Here is a 14322-nt window from a genome sequence, read left to right on the forward strand (position 1 = left end):
AGGCATTAAGAAAGAACCTGTCTTAACAAATAACTGGTGCAAAAGGGGTTGGGGGTATACCCAAATAGTAGAGCACCTGACTGGCAAATGTGGAACCTTGAATTCAAAGTCCAGTACTATACTTGCAGAAAAATTAAAATTTTTTTTAAAAGATCATGCTATTTTTCTACTAAAACACCTCAGTTAACACCTTGTTACTTTTAATGCCCATTATCCTTATAATAAAGGTCAGTTAACATCTTAGTATGATTTAATAATCTTTCCAATTGGTCAATTTCAACCTGCTTTAGTCTGTTAAACCACTTTAGTATCTTATCTCCAGGCATTTTTCACTCAAAGGTAATAAGAATTAAAAAGAAGTTGGGGGGCTGGGGATATAGCCTAGTGGCAAGAGTGCCTGCCTCGGATACACGAGGCCCTAGGTTCAATTCCCCAGCGCCACATATACAGAAAACGGCCAGAAGCGGCGCGGTGGCTCAAGTGGCAGAGTGCTAGCCTTGAGCGGGAAGAAGCCAGGGACAGTGCTCAGGCCCTGAGTCCAAGGCCCAGGACTGGCCAAAAAAAAAAAAGAAGTTGGAACTATAAACTTTTATATACATAATAAAATAGTGTTATTTGTATAAGTTGGGGATCAGTAATTTAATTATTTAAATGTCTTTGTTCTTTTATGCTTTCCTTTCTGTATTCTTTGTAAACTCAAAAGACATCGGTTGATAATAAAATTGGTAATGAAAGGTTTTAAGCTTGAATTTTATAAATACCGTGTTTCCTAACAGGCTTGGGTTCAACATTGTGCTTTACGGTTTGGGTTCTAAGAGGGATTTACTAGAAAAGTTTCGAACTACTGTGCTGCAAAATTCCATTCATATGGTCATCAATGGGTTCTTTCCTGGAATTGGCGTGAAATCAGTAAGTTTCCAAATGTTAAAGGAAGTAACATTCTGTCCCTGGCTCTCTCTACCGTCCGCATTAATGTGAATGCTGCTTCTCATTCTGGAACATTATATTTAAGGAGAGTTTGTTTCAGGTTTCATGCCAGTTGGATTGCATAGTGTTAAAGATCATGTTTTGGGGAGTCAGAAAAATTTTAGCTTTTGAATTTCCTAATTTGAGGCTAATATGTATTAAACCTCAGGAAATTTTAGCTTTGTTTACTATACCATATCAGTGGAATTCTCTGAAGGACAAGATTATGGGATTTGCAATTTTATTATACTTTTATGTCACTTTGATACTGTAAAAATAATAAAAGTTTGAATAATAGCCTGTAGTTTTACAATACATTTTTAGTGGATCATTTTTATTTCACATGCTCTTATTTCTTCTTCATCATTTGAGAATTAATTTAAAGCTTTTGGATGATAGTAAATGTAATATTCTGTTTTTAGTTTCATTGGTATTTCTATCCTGAATCCTTTGATAAATTTAGTTTTCTAATATTTTCCAGGGATGAGAATTTTTGTTTTTGTTGGCCTCTTAGATTATATTTACATTTTTGGTATTCTTCCCTGCTTCCTTTAAGCCATGACTCATATGCCCCACCCCTACCCCCCACCCCCCCCAAAAAAAAGAAAAAAAGAATGAAATATGTTTAAGTACCCAATAGAATTTTTAAGTGATTTTTTCAAACAATATAAGAAATAATTTTTAATTTACTTAAAAAAAAGGATTGATTTTCTGGTTGTATTTATCCTATTTACAGAATAAATTGTCATTGATTTGGTACTTGTGCTTTGATGATGTAGATCCTGAATTCTATAACACAGGAAGTCCTCAGTCATATGGGCACCTTCCGAAGTACACTGGATCAGCTTGACTGGATAACAAACAGATTTAAAGAAGGTAATATAAAGTAGGTGGTCTGTATTTTCATGGTGGCGTTAAACATTCTTCTATGTAATTCTGTAACTGTATATGAAGATCTGGATTATTTTAATATGAGCACCTAATTAGGGCTGATTTAGCTTTCTAATTTAGTAAAATGATTTTTTTTTTTTTTTTTTTTTTTGTGGTTGTTGGTCCTGGGGCTTGAACTCTGGGCCTGGGCGCAGTCCCTGAGCTCTTTAGCTCAAGGCTAGCACTCTACTACTTGAGCCACAGCGCCACTTCCTGCTTTCTGGTGGTTAATTGGAGATAAGATTCTCAGGGACTTTCTTGTCCAGGCTGGCTTTGAACCATGATCCTCAGATCTCAGCCTCCTGAGTAGCTAGGATTACAGGTGTGAGCCACTGGCACCCAGCAAGTTTTACTTTTTTATGAGATTGTTTTGTGAATGTCACTTAGCCGAAAAAACTTAAGAAATTTTTAGAATTTTTTTTTTTGGGGGGGGGTTGTTCTGTCACTTTGAAGTATCTCTAGTTGAGACTAGTACCTGGCCAAAACAAAAATCTAAATTTCTACTTATGCATTATGCAGTTCAGTTGATGCAGAGATGGATGGCATCAGTCATGCTGTGCTATCAGTTGTGTTTGAATTGTACTTTTGTGAAAATCTAGCTCCCCAAAATGAATGGTATCCCAAAAGCAAGGTAAAAGTTAACGTGTATAACTTAAATGATAGAGACTTGTTGAAAGTCAGCATGGTTTTTGTGGAAGTTGGGCTACAATATGGAAAAAAATGAATCAAGTATCTACAGCTCAGCACTGATTTGATGCATCCTGAGCATTCCTCTTTTTTTTTTTTTTTTTGCCAGTCCTGGGCCTTGGACTCAGGGCCTGAGCACTGTCCCTGGCTTCCTTTTGCTCAAGGCTAGCACTCTGCCACTTGAGCCACAGCGCCACTTTTGGCCGTTTTCTATATATGTGGTGCTGGGGAATCAAACCCAAGAATGATTCATGAATACGAGGCAAGCTCTCTTGCCACTAGGCCATATTCCCAGCCCCTGAGCATTCCTAAGGTTTCCAAAATGGAAGTCTCCTTGGATCTCCAAAGGATATGAAGGCTCTAATGTATTGGCGAGAAAAAGTCTGTTCATGTACAGTACAGGTACAATTTTTAATCTAACATTTCTGTTTGTTTGAAACATGGAGATAGAGCCAGTCAAGTATATTTTAAAATATACTTACTAATGCTTATGTGTGATCTCTCCCCGCCAGTGTTTTTGTCATTATGGCAGTCTTGTGTGGACATGCACAGAGCAGAGAAATTTGAGTGCACACATTGCCAGCTGTACTCACACATGGAAGTGTTTGGTGGTGGTTCAGCTCTTACACTATAAACTAAGTGTCTTTTTTGCAGTCTCTCTAGTGTCCCATTTTTCAGGTTTGTGATTTGATAATGTTTTGGATTTTAATATAGCTCCCAATGATAATGTGAAATATCTAGTGTTCCTAAACACGAGGCAACTAATAAGTGCCTGTGAGGTGGAAAAATCCTGTTACATAAGCCTCCTTTGGTTATTCCTTTGAGTTGCAGTGCTATTGACTGTGATTTCTTCCTCTTTTTTTCCCCCCAGCCTAGGGGGGAAATGTAGGGCCTGGGCACTGCCCCTTAACTTCTTTTTGCTCATGGCTAGCACTCTATCACTTGAGCCACAGCGCCGCTTTCAGCTTTTCTGTTTATGTGGTGCTGAGGAATTGAACCCAGGGCTTCAAGTATGCTAGAGAAGCCCTCTCCTGCTGAGCCACTGTCCCAGCCCCTTGACTGTGATTCCTATGTTAAAGGATCATCACTGTGTATTGCCAATAAAAGTGTAGTTGGGCATCATGGCATATGCTTATAAGCCCAGCACTTGGAAGATGGGGGAAGGAGGATTTGAAGCCATCCTGGACTACATAACAAAACAAAACCAAACAAAAATGAGGTGTCTAAACAGAAACACCGTTACTTATTGATTGGTTGCTAAAAATATTGTGAGCTGAAGCTCACAGGATCCTAACTCTATATTTGTTTTCTAAACAATAGTTGAAGATTCACTAATTTTGTTTGTTCATAGAACAAGAGTCAAATACATATTGGACTGAAACCCCAAATTAGCCACTTACACAAACATTCCTTACAAGTTTATAGCATAAACGAAGTCTGTTTAGTTTCAGTTCTTTCAGCCTATGGGTTTTTTTGTGTGTGTGTTTTTTGTATTTTTTTTATTTTTTTTTTGTGCCAGTCTCTGGGCTTGGTCTCAGGGCCTAAGCACTGTCCCTGGCTTCTTTTTGCTCAAGGCTAGTGCTCTGCCACTTGAGCCACAGCGCCACTTCTGGCCATTTTCTATATATGTGGTGCTAGGGAATCGAACCCAGGGCTTCATGTATACGAGGCAAGGGCTCTTGCCACTAGGCCATATTTCCAGCCCTGGTTTTTTTTTGTTTGTTTGTTTTTTGTTTTTTTGATGCTGGTCCTGGGGCTTGAACTCAGGGTGTGGGGGTTCTGTTCCTGAGCTTTTGTGCTCAAGGCTAGCATTCTACCACTTGAGCTACATACAGCTCTACATCCTGCTGTTTTGGTTGTTAAATGGAGATAACAGTCTCATGGACTTTTATGCTTGGGCTGCTTTTAAACCGTGATGTTCACATATCAGCCTCTTGAGCCACTGGTACCCTGCTTTCAGTCTTGTTATTTAAAAAGTCAGTTACTGGAATATATTGCTCCCTATAATAATTTTGTCTTAATTTTCTGGACTCTGTGATTTATAACATCTGTTTTAATGTCAAAATATCCCACTTGCAAAATATATTTTTATCCTTTTATCAAAGATCATGTAAGACATCCAAGAAAGATTGCTTATGTTATTGTTAAAAAATAGGTGCATGAGTCATTGTGTCTGTGTCATTGATATGAAATCTGGGATTTTTCTTAGACTCTTGTCACTATCTTATATTTTGTTTGTTTCTGTGGTGCTAGGTATTGAGCCTAGGGCTTTCTGCATGCCAGGCAAGTACTTTACCACTGCACTGTATTTTCAGATCCTGTTGTCTGTTGTTCCTCCTGTTCTGTTCATCTCCAGTGGAAGAGTCTCCCTGAAAGAATTGCTTTTCACCAAAACTCCTGAGAGACATAACAATATATGCATAGAAGAAAATTAACTGATTTCTGCAACACTCCATACTATTTTCCTTCCTTTCTCAGAATTTAGGAGTTTTAAAAAACAGTTCCACCAACTTTTTACTATGTGTTTCTTCATATACCTGAACCTGTGTGCTTGTTGATTACCTGTAATTTATTTTTTACTAGTAAGCTCATTGACGTTGGCTCATTTATTCGATGGTAGGTTTGGTGGCTTTGACAGCTCTATTCTATGTCCTTTCTTCAATGACTCCTACATTTAGTTCCCTGAACTTCCTGATGCTTTAAGCAGTTAGTAGCATATTGTTTTCTTGTGTCTTTTGTCTTTTGTGATAATTAGGTGGTTGTTGTTTTAAACATAGTCTGTCATTGTTTAGGGAAAATTCTTTATTGTGTCCTTCCCACCTTGCAATGCAACCTGCACCAGTTCATTGTAGTTCATTATATGTATCTTGTTTATTAAGACTGCTTGTTTAGAACTTGGTTTAAGCACTAATCATAATGCCTTGCTTACTTTATGAGTAAATGGCAGATCTTCAAATAAAATGGTATACCTCTAAGCAGTTCTTTTTTTCTAAAACGGGTCTCACAGTACTGCCCTGCTGACCTCAAACTCCTGGGCTCAAGTGGTTCTCTGGCCTCAGCCTGTTGAGTAGCTGGAAGTGTACGTACAAGCAGCCACACTTGGCTAGCTGTCATTCGTTTTTCCTGTACTACTTGTCTTTTTGTTTTGCCACTACCAACGCTTAAACCCAAGGGTCCCATGTTCATTCAGCTTGTTTGCTTATGGATGGTACTTTTTTTTTTTTTTGGCCAGTCCTGGGCCTTGGACTCAGGGCCTGAACACTGTCCCTGGCTTCTTCCCGCTCAAGCCTAGCACTCTGCCACCTGAGCCACAGCACCCCTTCTGGCCGTTTCCCATATATGTGGTGCTGGGGAATTGAACCAAGAGCTTCATGTGTAGGAGGCAAGCACTCTTGCCACTAGGCCATATTCCCAGCCCTATGGATGGTACTTTGCCACTTCAGTCATACCTTCAGCTCAGCTATTTACTAGCTAACTGGAGATGGAGTTTTTCAGACTTTCTGCCTGGGCTGGCTTGGAACCGTGATTCTCCAGGTTTCAGCCTCTTGTGTAGCTTGGATGACAGGCATGAACCTGTCCAGTGCCTAGCTTACTTTGATATATTCTTTAATATCTAGGCTTTCATGTGGTAGGACTTTACAAGTACTTACTAAAAGTAAACATTGGATTTCCTTTCTTTTCAGATTCTTCTTTAGAACTCTTCCTTCTTATCCACAATTTGGATAGCCAAATGTTGAGAGGAGACAGTAGCCAGCAAATTATTGGACAGTTGTCATCTTTGCACAACATACACCTTATAGCCTCTATTGATCACCTCAATGCTCCTCTCAGTAAGTTCAATATTATTGGTTTGGGGTTTTATTTTGAGAGATCTTCTTAGCTGCTTTTCGGTGTACTTTTCCTTTATCAGATGTTTAAAGACATAGTTTGCCAAGAACATAAGTATACTCAGTTTGATTTAGAAAGTTATTTATTCATTTGTTTATTTGTTTATTTATTTATTTATTTTCTGGTCCTGGGGCTTGACCTCAGGGTCTGAGCACTGTCCCTGAGCTTTTCTGTGCCCAAGGCTAGCACTCTGCCACTTAAGTCACAGCGCCACTTCCACTTTTTTCAGTTTATGTGGTACTGATGAATCGAACCCAGGCTTCATGCACCACTAAGCCACAATCCCAGCTCTGAAAGTAACTCTTGAAAATAAAACTTCTTATAGTGATAAATGGTATTTTCCCCTGAAAGAGGAAACCACATATTATTTTGTTCTTTCTACTCTTTGTATTATAACATTTATTGTATAAACTTCATTGACTGGGGCTGGGAATGTGGTTTAGTGGCAGAGTGCTTGCCTACCATGCATGAAGCCCTGAGTTTGATTCCTCAGTATTACATAAACAGAAAAAGCTAGAAATGACGCTGTGGCTCAGGTGGTATATCTGTATATGTTGTACAATTAAAAGTTCAGATGTTGCTTGACAATGCAATCAGATTGTGAATTTCTGATTTGGATAGCAAGGGACAAAAATGAGAAAGTTTAGGATGTTTTTGTATCTTTTTAATGTGGTACTGAGTATTAAGCCAGGGATTCATCTTTTAAAATTTGATATTTTCTCATTCTTTTTTGAAAGAAAATCTAGTAACATGATAGTATGAAAATAATTTGTAGTTGTTTTTGTTGATCATATATCATAGTGTGGGATCATGCAAAGCAGAGTCTTTATAATTGGCTGTGGTATGAAACTACTACATACAGTCCTTATAGTGAAGAAACCTCCTATGAGAATTCTCTTCTGGTTAAACAGTCTGGATCTCTACCACTTAGTTCTCTGATTCATGTCTTACGGAGCCTTACCCCTAACGCAAGGTAAGAATGAAAGCCAAATTTATTTTTGAAAAACTATGCACTTGAGGACTATGGGTATAATTCAGTGGTAGTATACTTACCTAGCATGCATGCATAAAGCCCTGGGTTTAATTCCCAACTCACAAAAAAATGAAACAAATAAAAAAATACTGTACATTTAAAGAGCAATGAGGCATACTTCTTTCAAGAGAGCAAAATTCTTTTACAGGAGCGGTTCTGAAATTTGAACTTAGAGCCTCATGCTTGCTTAGGTAGGCACTCTACCAATTGAATCATACCTCCAGCCCTGCAAAATATGTTTCACACTTAAATTTATCCCTTTTGCTCCAAACACATAGAATAATAGAAAAAAATGTATAAAACAAAAAATTAAAGCCTGTGGTCCCAGGTATTTGGGAGGCATAGGTAGGATGACTGTAGTCCAGGGTTAGCCGGCTGGGCAAAATGTATAAGACCATATTTGAAAGATAACTTGAAATAAAAAGGGCTGAAGATGTGGCTTAAGAGGCAGAAGGCCTGCCTAGGAAGTGTGAGACACTGAGTTCAAAACCCATTATAACCAAATGCATGTGTGTTCACAAACATACATATACCCACACACTTGAATGTAACAGAATTATGAGTCATTGAGCAGAGTTGAAGTCATAGCCCAGCGACATTCTGGGTAACTAGAAATTTATGTGGGATGACTGGGGTGTTACTATACGAGGACAAAGACATTTTGGGGACAGATGCTATATTGAGCAGGTTTATCATGTAAGCAATATTGCATACTATGCAAATTTTGTACTATTATGAATAAAGTTTAAAAATATGTGGAAATGAAAAATACTCAAGATCTTGAATAATAATCACTATCTTGAAATGAAATCTAATAACATGATAGTATTATTTTCATGAGGATGGGGGATACAGGGACCTTTAGGTATACAGATACACATATACATAATATATAATATATAGTATGTATAGCATATATATAAATCTAGCAATTTCTGTTCTATGTTATTTTTTTCTTTTGAAATATTTACAGATTCACAAGATGTTATGAAATAATTATACAGGGAAGTTTCATGACTTCTTTTCACAACTACTGCCCACAATATTTTACACAACCCCCATATACTATCAAAACCAAGTAATTCAGCCAGGTGTGGTGGCTCAAGCTTGTAATCCCCGCACTCAGGAGGCTTAGACAGGAAGACTAGAGGTTTACGGCCAGCCTAGACTACATAGCAAGATCCTAGCTTAAAAAAAAAAAGAAAGAAAGAAAGAAAGAAAGAAATCCAGGATGTTACTGTACTATGTGTGGTGTTTGTGTGTGTGTAGTTCTGCAGTTTGTGTGACTTGGCACACAGCTAACACAACACCACTGTGTACCCTACTGTACAAAATTTTCTTGTTAACTTTTAGATGCTAATTTTAATGAGCTTTGTGACTCTTATGAAGCTTTTTGGACAGCTCGTGGTTTCACATGTTTCAGTTGGTAGAGCAATTGCTTAGCATGAGTTCTTGGGCTCAATCCCCAGCACTTAAAAATGCTGAAGATAAGATTAGCATCATAGGGCTTGGAATGTGGCTTTGTGGTAGAGTGCTTGCCTAGCATGCATGGAGTCCTGGGTTTGATTCCTCAGTACCACATAAACAGAAAAAGGTGGAAGTGGCTCAAATGGTAGCATGCTAGCCTTGAGCAAAAGAAGTTCAGGGGAACAGTGCCCAGGCCCTGAGTTCAAGTCCCAGTAGTGGCAAAAAAAAAAAAGATTAGCATCATATTAATGTTAAAATATTCTTTAAATGCTTATCTGATCACTTTAGAAACAGAAAAGTTCTTTATCTTATTTTTCTATTACACTTACTGCTAAAGGATTATTGCAAATTGATATGCATAAAATTGGGGTCCATGCAATATAACCTACTACATTAAATATGCATTAAATATGGCACTGACTACTCTTAATACAAATATATCTTAGTTTGACATAAATGTTTGCATTCTGGCCTCCAACACATTTTTTAAAAGTATTTTGTCATTTTGATTCATTCTGTAAACTCAGTATTATCTAGTCTTTACTTGGAATGAACATGATTGATCAAAAATCTTAATCAAAAGTTGGGCACTAGTTGTTCGCAACCTGTAATCCTAGCTTCTCAAGTGGCTGAGACCTGAACATCATAGTTCGAAGCCTGGGCAGGAAAGTCTATGAGACTCTTAACTCCATTTGAAAAAAAAAAAAAAAGCCGGGGGGGGGGGGGCGGGTGGCGCAGAAATAAGAAGCAGTTCAGAAACAGTGCCCAGGCCCTGAGTTGAAGCCCTAGGACCAGCACAAATAAAAATAGAAGTTCAGCACAGAGGTCAATAGCAATACTGAGTTACAAAGCAATCGTTAGGTGATCTAAAATGCGATTTAAGTAATTGTTCTGTATGTACAAGGCAGAGTGAAAATATGGAGGTTTATTTTTGGCTTTTTTGTTTCCTTCCTTCCATCTGTCTTTCCGTCCATCTGTCCTTCCTTCCATCCATCTGTCCGTCCTTCCTTCCATCCTCCTCCCTCCTATTCATGTATACAAGGCAGCACTCTTGCCACTAGGCCATATTCTCAGCTCCCATTAAAACTTGTGTAGTAAGTTTTTGAAGACACAGTAAAAATTCATGAGTGAAAAGGTAAGGTATTAAATGGTCTAACAGTATATAAATGTGGGATTGTTTTGGTACTAGCACTGTGACATAGGGCCTCACTCTTGCTTAGCTTTTTTGCTTAAGGCTGGTGCTATACCACTTGAGCCATATATCCACTTTCAGCTTTTTACTGGTTAATTGGAGATAAAAGTAGAACACTTATTTGCCTTGGAAGGCTTTGAATTGTAATCATCAGATCTCAGCATCCTGAATAGCTAGGATTACTGGCGTGAGACACCAAGAAAAACATTTGATCATGTATTTCTACACTGTCTCATTCCACAAAGATTTTCTGCAGCAGCATATACAATATGGTCTCAATACTTAGTGTTAGTGGTTGTTATTGTAGGATTATGAGATTGAGATTTTCCTTTTTAGACATTACAGTATTATCTAAATTTTCATTAAAAGGATGACTAATTTGCAGTCAGAGGGAAAAAAATCTAACCGGCCCAAAACACTCTTTATAAGTAGACAAAGATAGTATGTTCCTTGGAGAAAGGAACAGAAGATATCCAGACCTCATATTTGACATTCTTACTATTTTCTCTTGAGGTTAACGTCCTTGACTTGTTTTTTTGTTTCCTTAGGGGGATTTTCAGGCTACTAATAAAGTATCAGCTGGATAACCAGGACAACCCTTCCTACATTGGTATGCAACATTTATGATATTAAATTGTGTGAGTTGTTTTACCCCCCTACATTCCTTTTTCTGAAATTGAATGAGCACTGCAATTTCTCACAGCAGTGATAAGCTTTGAGATGGTGTTTCTACCACATAGCACATTTGAAAGCAGGAATACAGCTTACTTTTTTTTTTTTTTTTTTTTCAGCCAGTCCTGGGCCTTGGACTCAGGGCCTGAGCACTGTCCCTGGCTTCCTTTTGCTCAAGGCTAGCACTCTGCCATTTGAGCCACAGCGCCACTTCTGGCTGTTTTCTGTATATGTGGTGCTGGGAAATCGAACCCAGGGCCTCATGTATACGAGGCAAGCTCTCTTGCCACTAGGCCATATCCCCAGCCCCCAGCTTACTTTTTTTTAATAGATACTCTGCTGAACAGGTTGTTTGCCAATAGGAATTGAAAGACAAACCCACTTGTAGAATTTCCTGTGCTGTCAGGCTGTTTATATTTTATTTGGGTGGGAAAAATATGTGTGTGCGCATGCCAGGAGGGTTATGTAATCCTTGGTCACAATTGACTACCTTCAGCAATCTGTCCTCTTTATAAGCTGTAAAGCACAATGTGTGATACCTGGGTTTTCACTAGTTTTACTTTTAGAATATTTTTATTTTATTTTTTTTGCCAGTACTGGGTCTTGAACTCAGGGCCTGAGCACTGTCCCTGGCTTCTTTTTGCTCAAGGCTGGCACTCTGACTCTTGAGCCACAACACCACTTCTGGCCTTTTCCACATATGTGGTATTGAGTTGAACCCAGAGCTTCATGTATGCAAGCAAGCACTCTACCATTAGGCCATATTCCCAGCCCCATGTGTATGTTTTTTAATCACCACTTACTGATAGCTTTGGTATAATATGCCAGCAGCACCTTTGTTCTGTGTTCTTTGATATAGGTATGTACAGCTGGGTTATAAATGGTGACTTAATGTTGATATTTCTTTTGAATTCTCCAGGACTTTCTTTTCAAGATTTTTACCAGCAGTGTCGAGAAGCATTCCTTGTTAATAGTGATCTGACACTCCGAGCTCAATTAACTGAATTTAGGGACCACAAACTTATAAGAACAAAGAAGGTAAGAATGCTATTTTAGCATTATATGCCAAGAATAGTTTGTATTATTTATTTCTGAAGCACAAAAATACTTTTGACTCAGTCAGACCTGAGTATAAAACTGAAGTCCCAGCTGGGGATATGGCCTAGTGGCAAGAGTGCCTGCCTCATATACATGAGGCCCTGGGTTTGATTCCCCAGCACCACATATACAGAAAATGGCCAGAAGTGGTGCTGTGGCTCAAGTGGCAGAGTGCTAGCCTTGAGCAAAAAAAAAGAAGCCATGGACAGTGCTCAGGCCCTGAGTCCAAAGCCCCAGGACTGGCCAAAAAATAAAAAATAAAATAAAACTGAAGTCCCACAATGGGTCACAAGGATCCAGTTAGGGGAATTTGCCACTGGAGGTTTATAGGAAGAGTTCTCTGCTTCTGACAAGAGCAAAATACTCCTTATAAATAAAACAAATGTGTGCTGGTACCTCATGCCTATAATCCTAGCTACTCAGAAGGCTGAGATCTAAGGTTTGAGGTTTGAAGCCAGCCCAGGCAGGAAAGTTGGTGAGACTCTTACCTCCAGTTAACCTTTAGCAAAGAGCTAGAAATAGAGGTGTGGCTCAATGGATAAGAATCCTAGCCTTGAATGAAAAGGCCTGGTGAGACCATGAGGCCCTGAATTTCACACACACACACACACACACACACATAAAAGAGCTGTAGTCAGAGTGTGGGCCAGGTGCCAGTGATTCATAGCCATGTCTAAAGTAAATAGGGGAAAAACCAACAAAGAAATCAAGTGTCAGATTTGAAATAGAGCAGAAGGAAGGATCTAAAGCACAGTGAAGAAAGTAAATTATTTCTCTACCTACCCTCTACTTAAGTTTTTTCTGCTGTGAAGTGGCTCTACTATATATAGCTCACTTTAAAAATACATATACTCTGTGCCCTTTGCTCTAATTTGTATATTAAAGGCATTTATTTAAAATTCTGCACCAAAGAAATCAAATTAGGAGGATTCAAATATTTTCCTTACAAAGACTAAGAATTTGTTCTTTCACTTTTCAGGGAACAGATGGAGTAGAATATTTATTTATTCCTGTTGACAATGCAACACTGACTGACTTCTTGGAAAAGGAAGACGAGGAGGCTTGAAGCTGTCCTTCACTCTAGAACCTTCCATGGGTTTTTGTACTCCAACTGCCACTCCTCTAGTCAAGCGTGGGGTTTACACCCAACATTATTTTCTCAGTTTATAAGATTTAGTATTTCGAGGGGTGCTTTCATCAATTAGAAAATTTAATTAGCCAGATTGGTGCACCATCTCTAGTACTATGCAGTGGTCCTCAAGTTGGAAAAAAAAAACAACGTGCCTTTCATTCATTACCTCTCTGGAGGCTTCTTGCTGCGATGAACAGTGTGCTCAGGGACTATTTGGAACTGGAAGTTTTTGAATTTTTTTATATTAGAGATATTATTTCTAATTTTCTGAGGGCCTTTTAACACTCTGGGGCTGATTGCAAATATGCTTGTTCCAGAATGTAGAAGTACAAGGACAGGAATTTCATAAATGTGTTCTATGTATCGGAACTGATGAGTGAATTAAGCAGACCATCTCTGTTTTTGAAAGGATAAGAAAAGGCTGATGGAAAAGCAGTAGGTGATCTAGCTTTGTCCTTTTGGATTTAGGCTCCACATTGAGGTGGGAGTGGGAGAAGTACCAGGTGTCTACAGGGTATACACCTGTTCTGAAAGCACATAGACCATGAGTGTGGTGACGCTGTCCCAGGATCTGGCTTTCATGATAGAAGTGAGAAGCCAAGCTAGAAAAAATAATCTTGAATTGCATTTTAGTTTTCAGAATGGAAAATAAAAACATGTCATTATTGTAAAAGGACACATTTCTTTTCCAAATTACATGCAGGTGGGTAGAATAGTAATGGCTGGCTGAAAAATCTTGATTTCTTTTGTCAATGGCCATAAAAATGACTGAAAAATACTTCCATTTTGCTCTTAAAGTAACTATTTCAAGTCTTCTAAATATGTGAGCCTTTTTTCTTATAAAAGGCTGAGCTTGGCCATTGTCATCAGCTTATAGTCTACACATACCCCCTGAAGTCATTCACATTTGGAAATGAAATTGGTCAAAATGTCACCAACAAAATCTGTATGACATCAGCTTTTCTCACTTGTTTATATGATTTTTTGAAAGTTTTTGTTAGTACCAAGACACTCAAGGTGAATTTCCTTCCCATTGGCTGGCCATTAGGTAGCACTAATAGTAGCTTTGTAAGTATTCTGCTGAAGACAGTCCATGCACATGTAATAATATCTGTCCTTTTCCTTTTAGAAACACAAAAGTAACATGAAACTGGCTGATCTGTACCTTTTTGCTTAATATATCTAGTTTATAACTTATAAAAATATATAAAACCTCTGATGATCTAATGTGCAAATTTCTGCATTTGCCCTTAAATA

At 38.3% G+C, this 14322-nt stretch overlaps 1 protein-coding gene and 1 long non-coding RNA gene across 3 annotated transcripts in view; one reads left to right on the plus strand and one right to left on the minus strand.

The window, feature by feature from the left end:
* The window catches only part of Orc2 (origin recognition complex subunit 2), a 46047-nt gene extending 32025 nt beyond the window's left edge, over nt 1–14022 (plus strand). The window contains exons 12-19 of one of the 2 annotated variants that reach the window (XM_048344986.1): nt 777–909; nt 1746–1842; nt 4837–4866; nt 6267–6413; nt 7273–7444; nt 10712–10773; nt 11755–11873; nt 12913–14022. In XM_048344986.1, coding sequence (XP_048200943.1) covers nt 777–909; nt 1746–1842; nt 4837–4866; nt 6267–6413; nt 7273–7444; nt 10712–10773; nt 11755–11873; nt 12913–12999 — 847 coding nt within the window. In that variant the 3' untranslated portion in view covers nt 13000–14022. The remainder of the gene's footprint in view (nt 1–776; nt 910–1745; nt 1843–4836; nt 4867–6266; nt 6414–7272; nt 7445–10711; nt 10774–11754; nt 11874–12912) is intronic. The other variant, XM_048344988.1, reaches the window with a different exon arrangement.
* LOC125350411 lies at nt 10835–11430 on the minus strand. Its single transcript, XR_007210738.1, has 2 exons — nt 11171–11430; nt 10835–10930 (listed from the first exon to the last, which is right to left on the minus strand). It is a non-coding gene; the product is annotated as an uncharacterized LOC125350411 (long non-coding RNA).
* Nucleotides 14023–14322: the final 300 nt, after the last annotated feature.

This window comes from Perognathus longimembris, chromosome 4 (assembly GCF_023159225.1).
Source record: "Perognathus longimembris pacificus isolate PPM17 chromosome 4, ASM2315922v1, whole genome shotgun sequence".
In the NCBI taxonomy this organism is placed as follows: domain Eukaryota; kingdom Metazoa; phylum Chordata; class Mammalia; order Rodentia; family Heteromyidae; genus Perognathus; species Perognathus longimembris.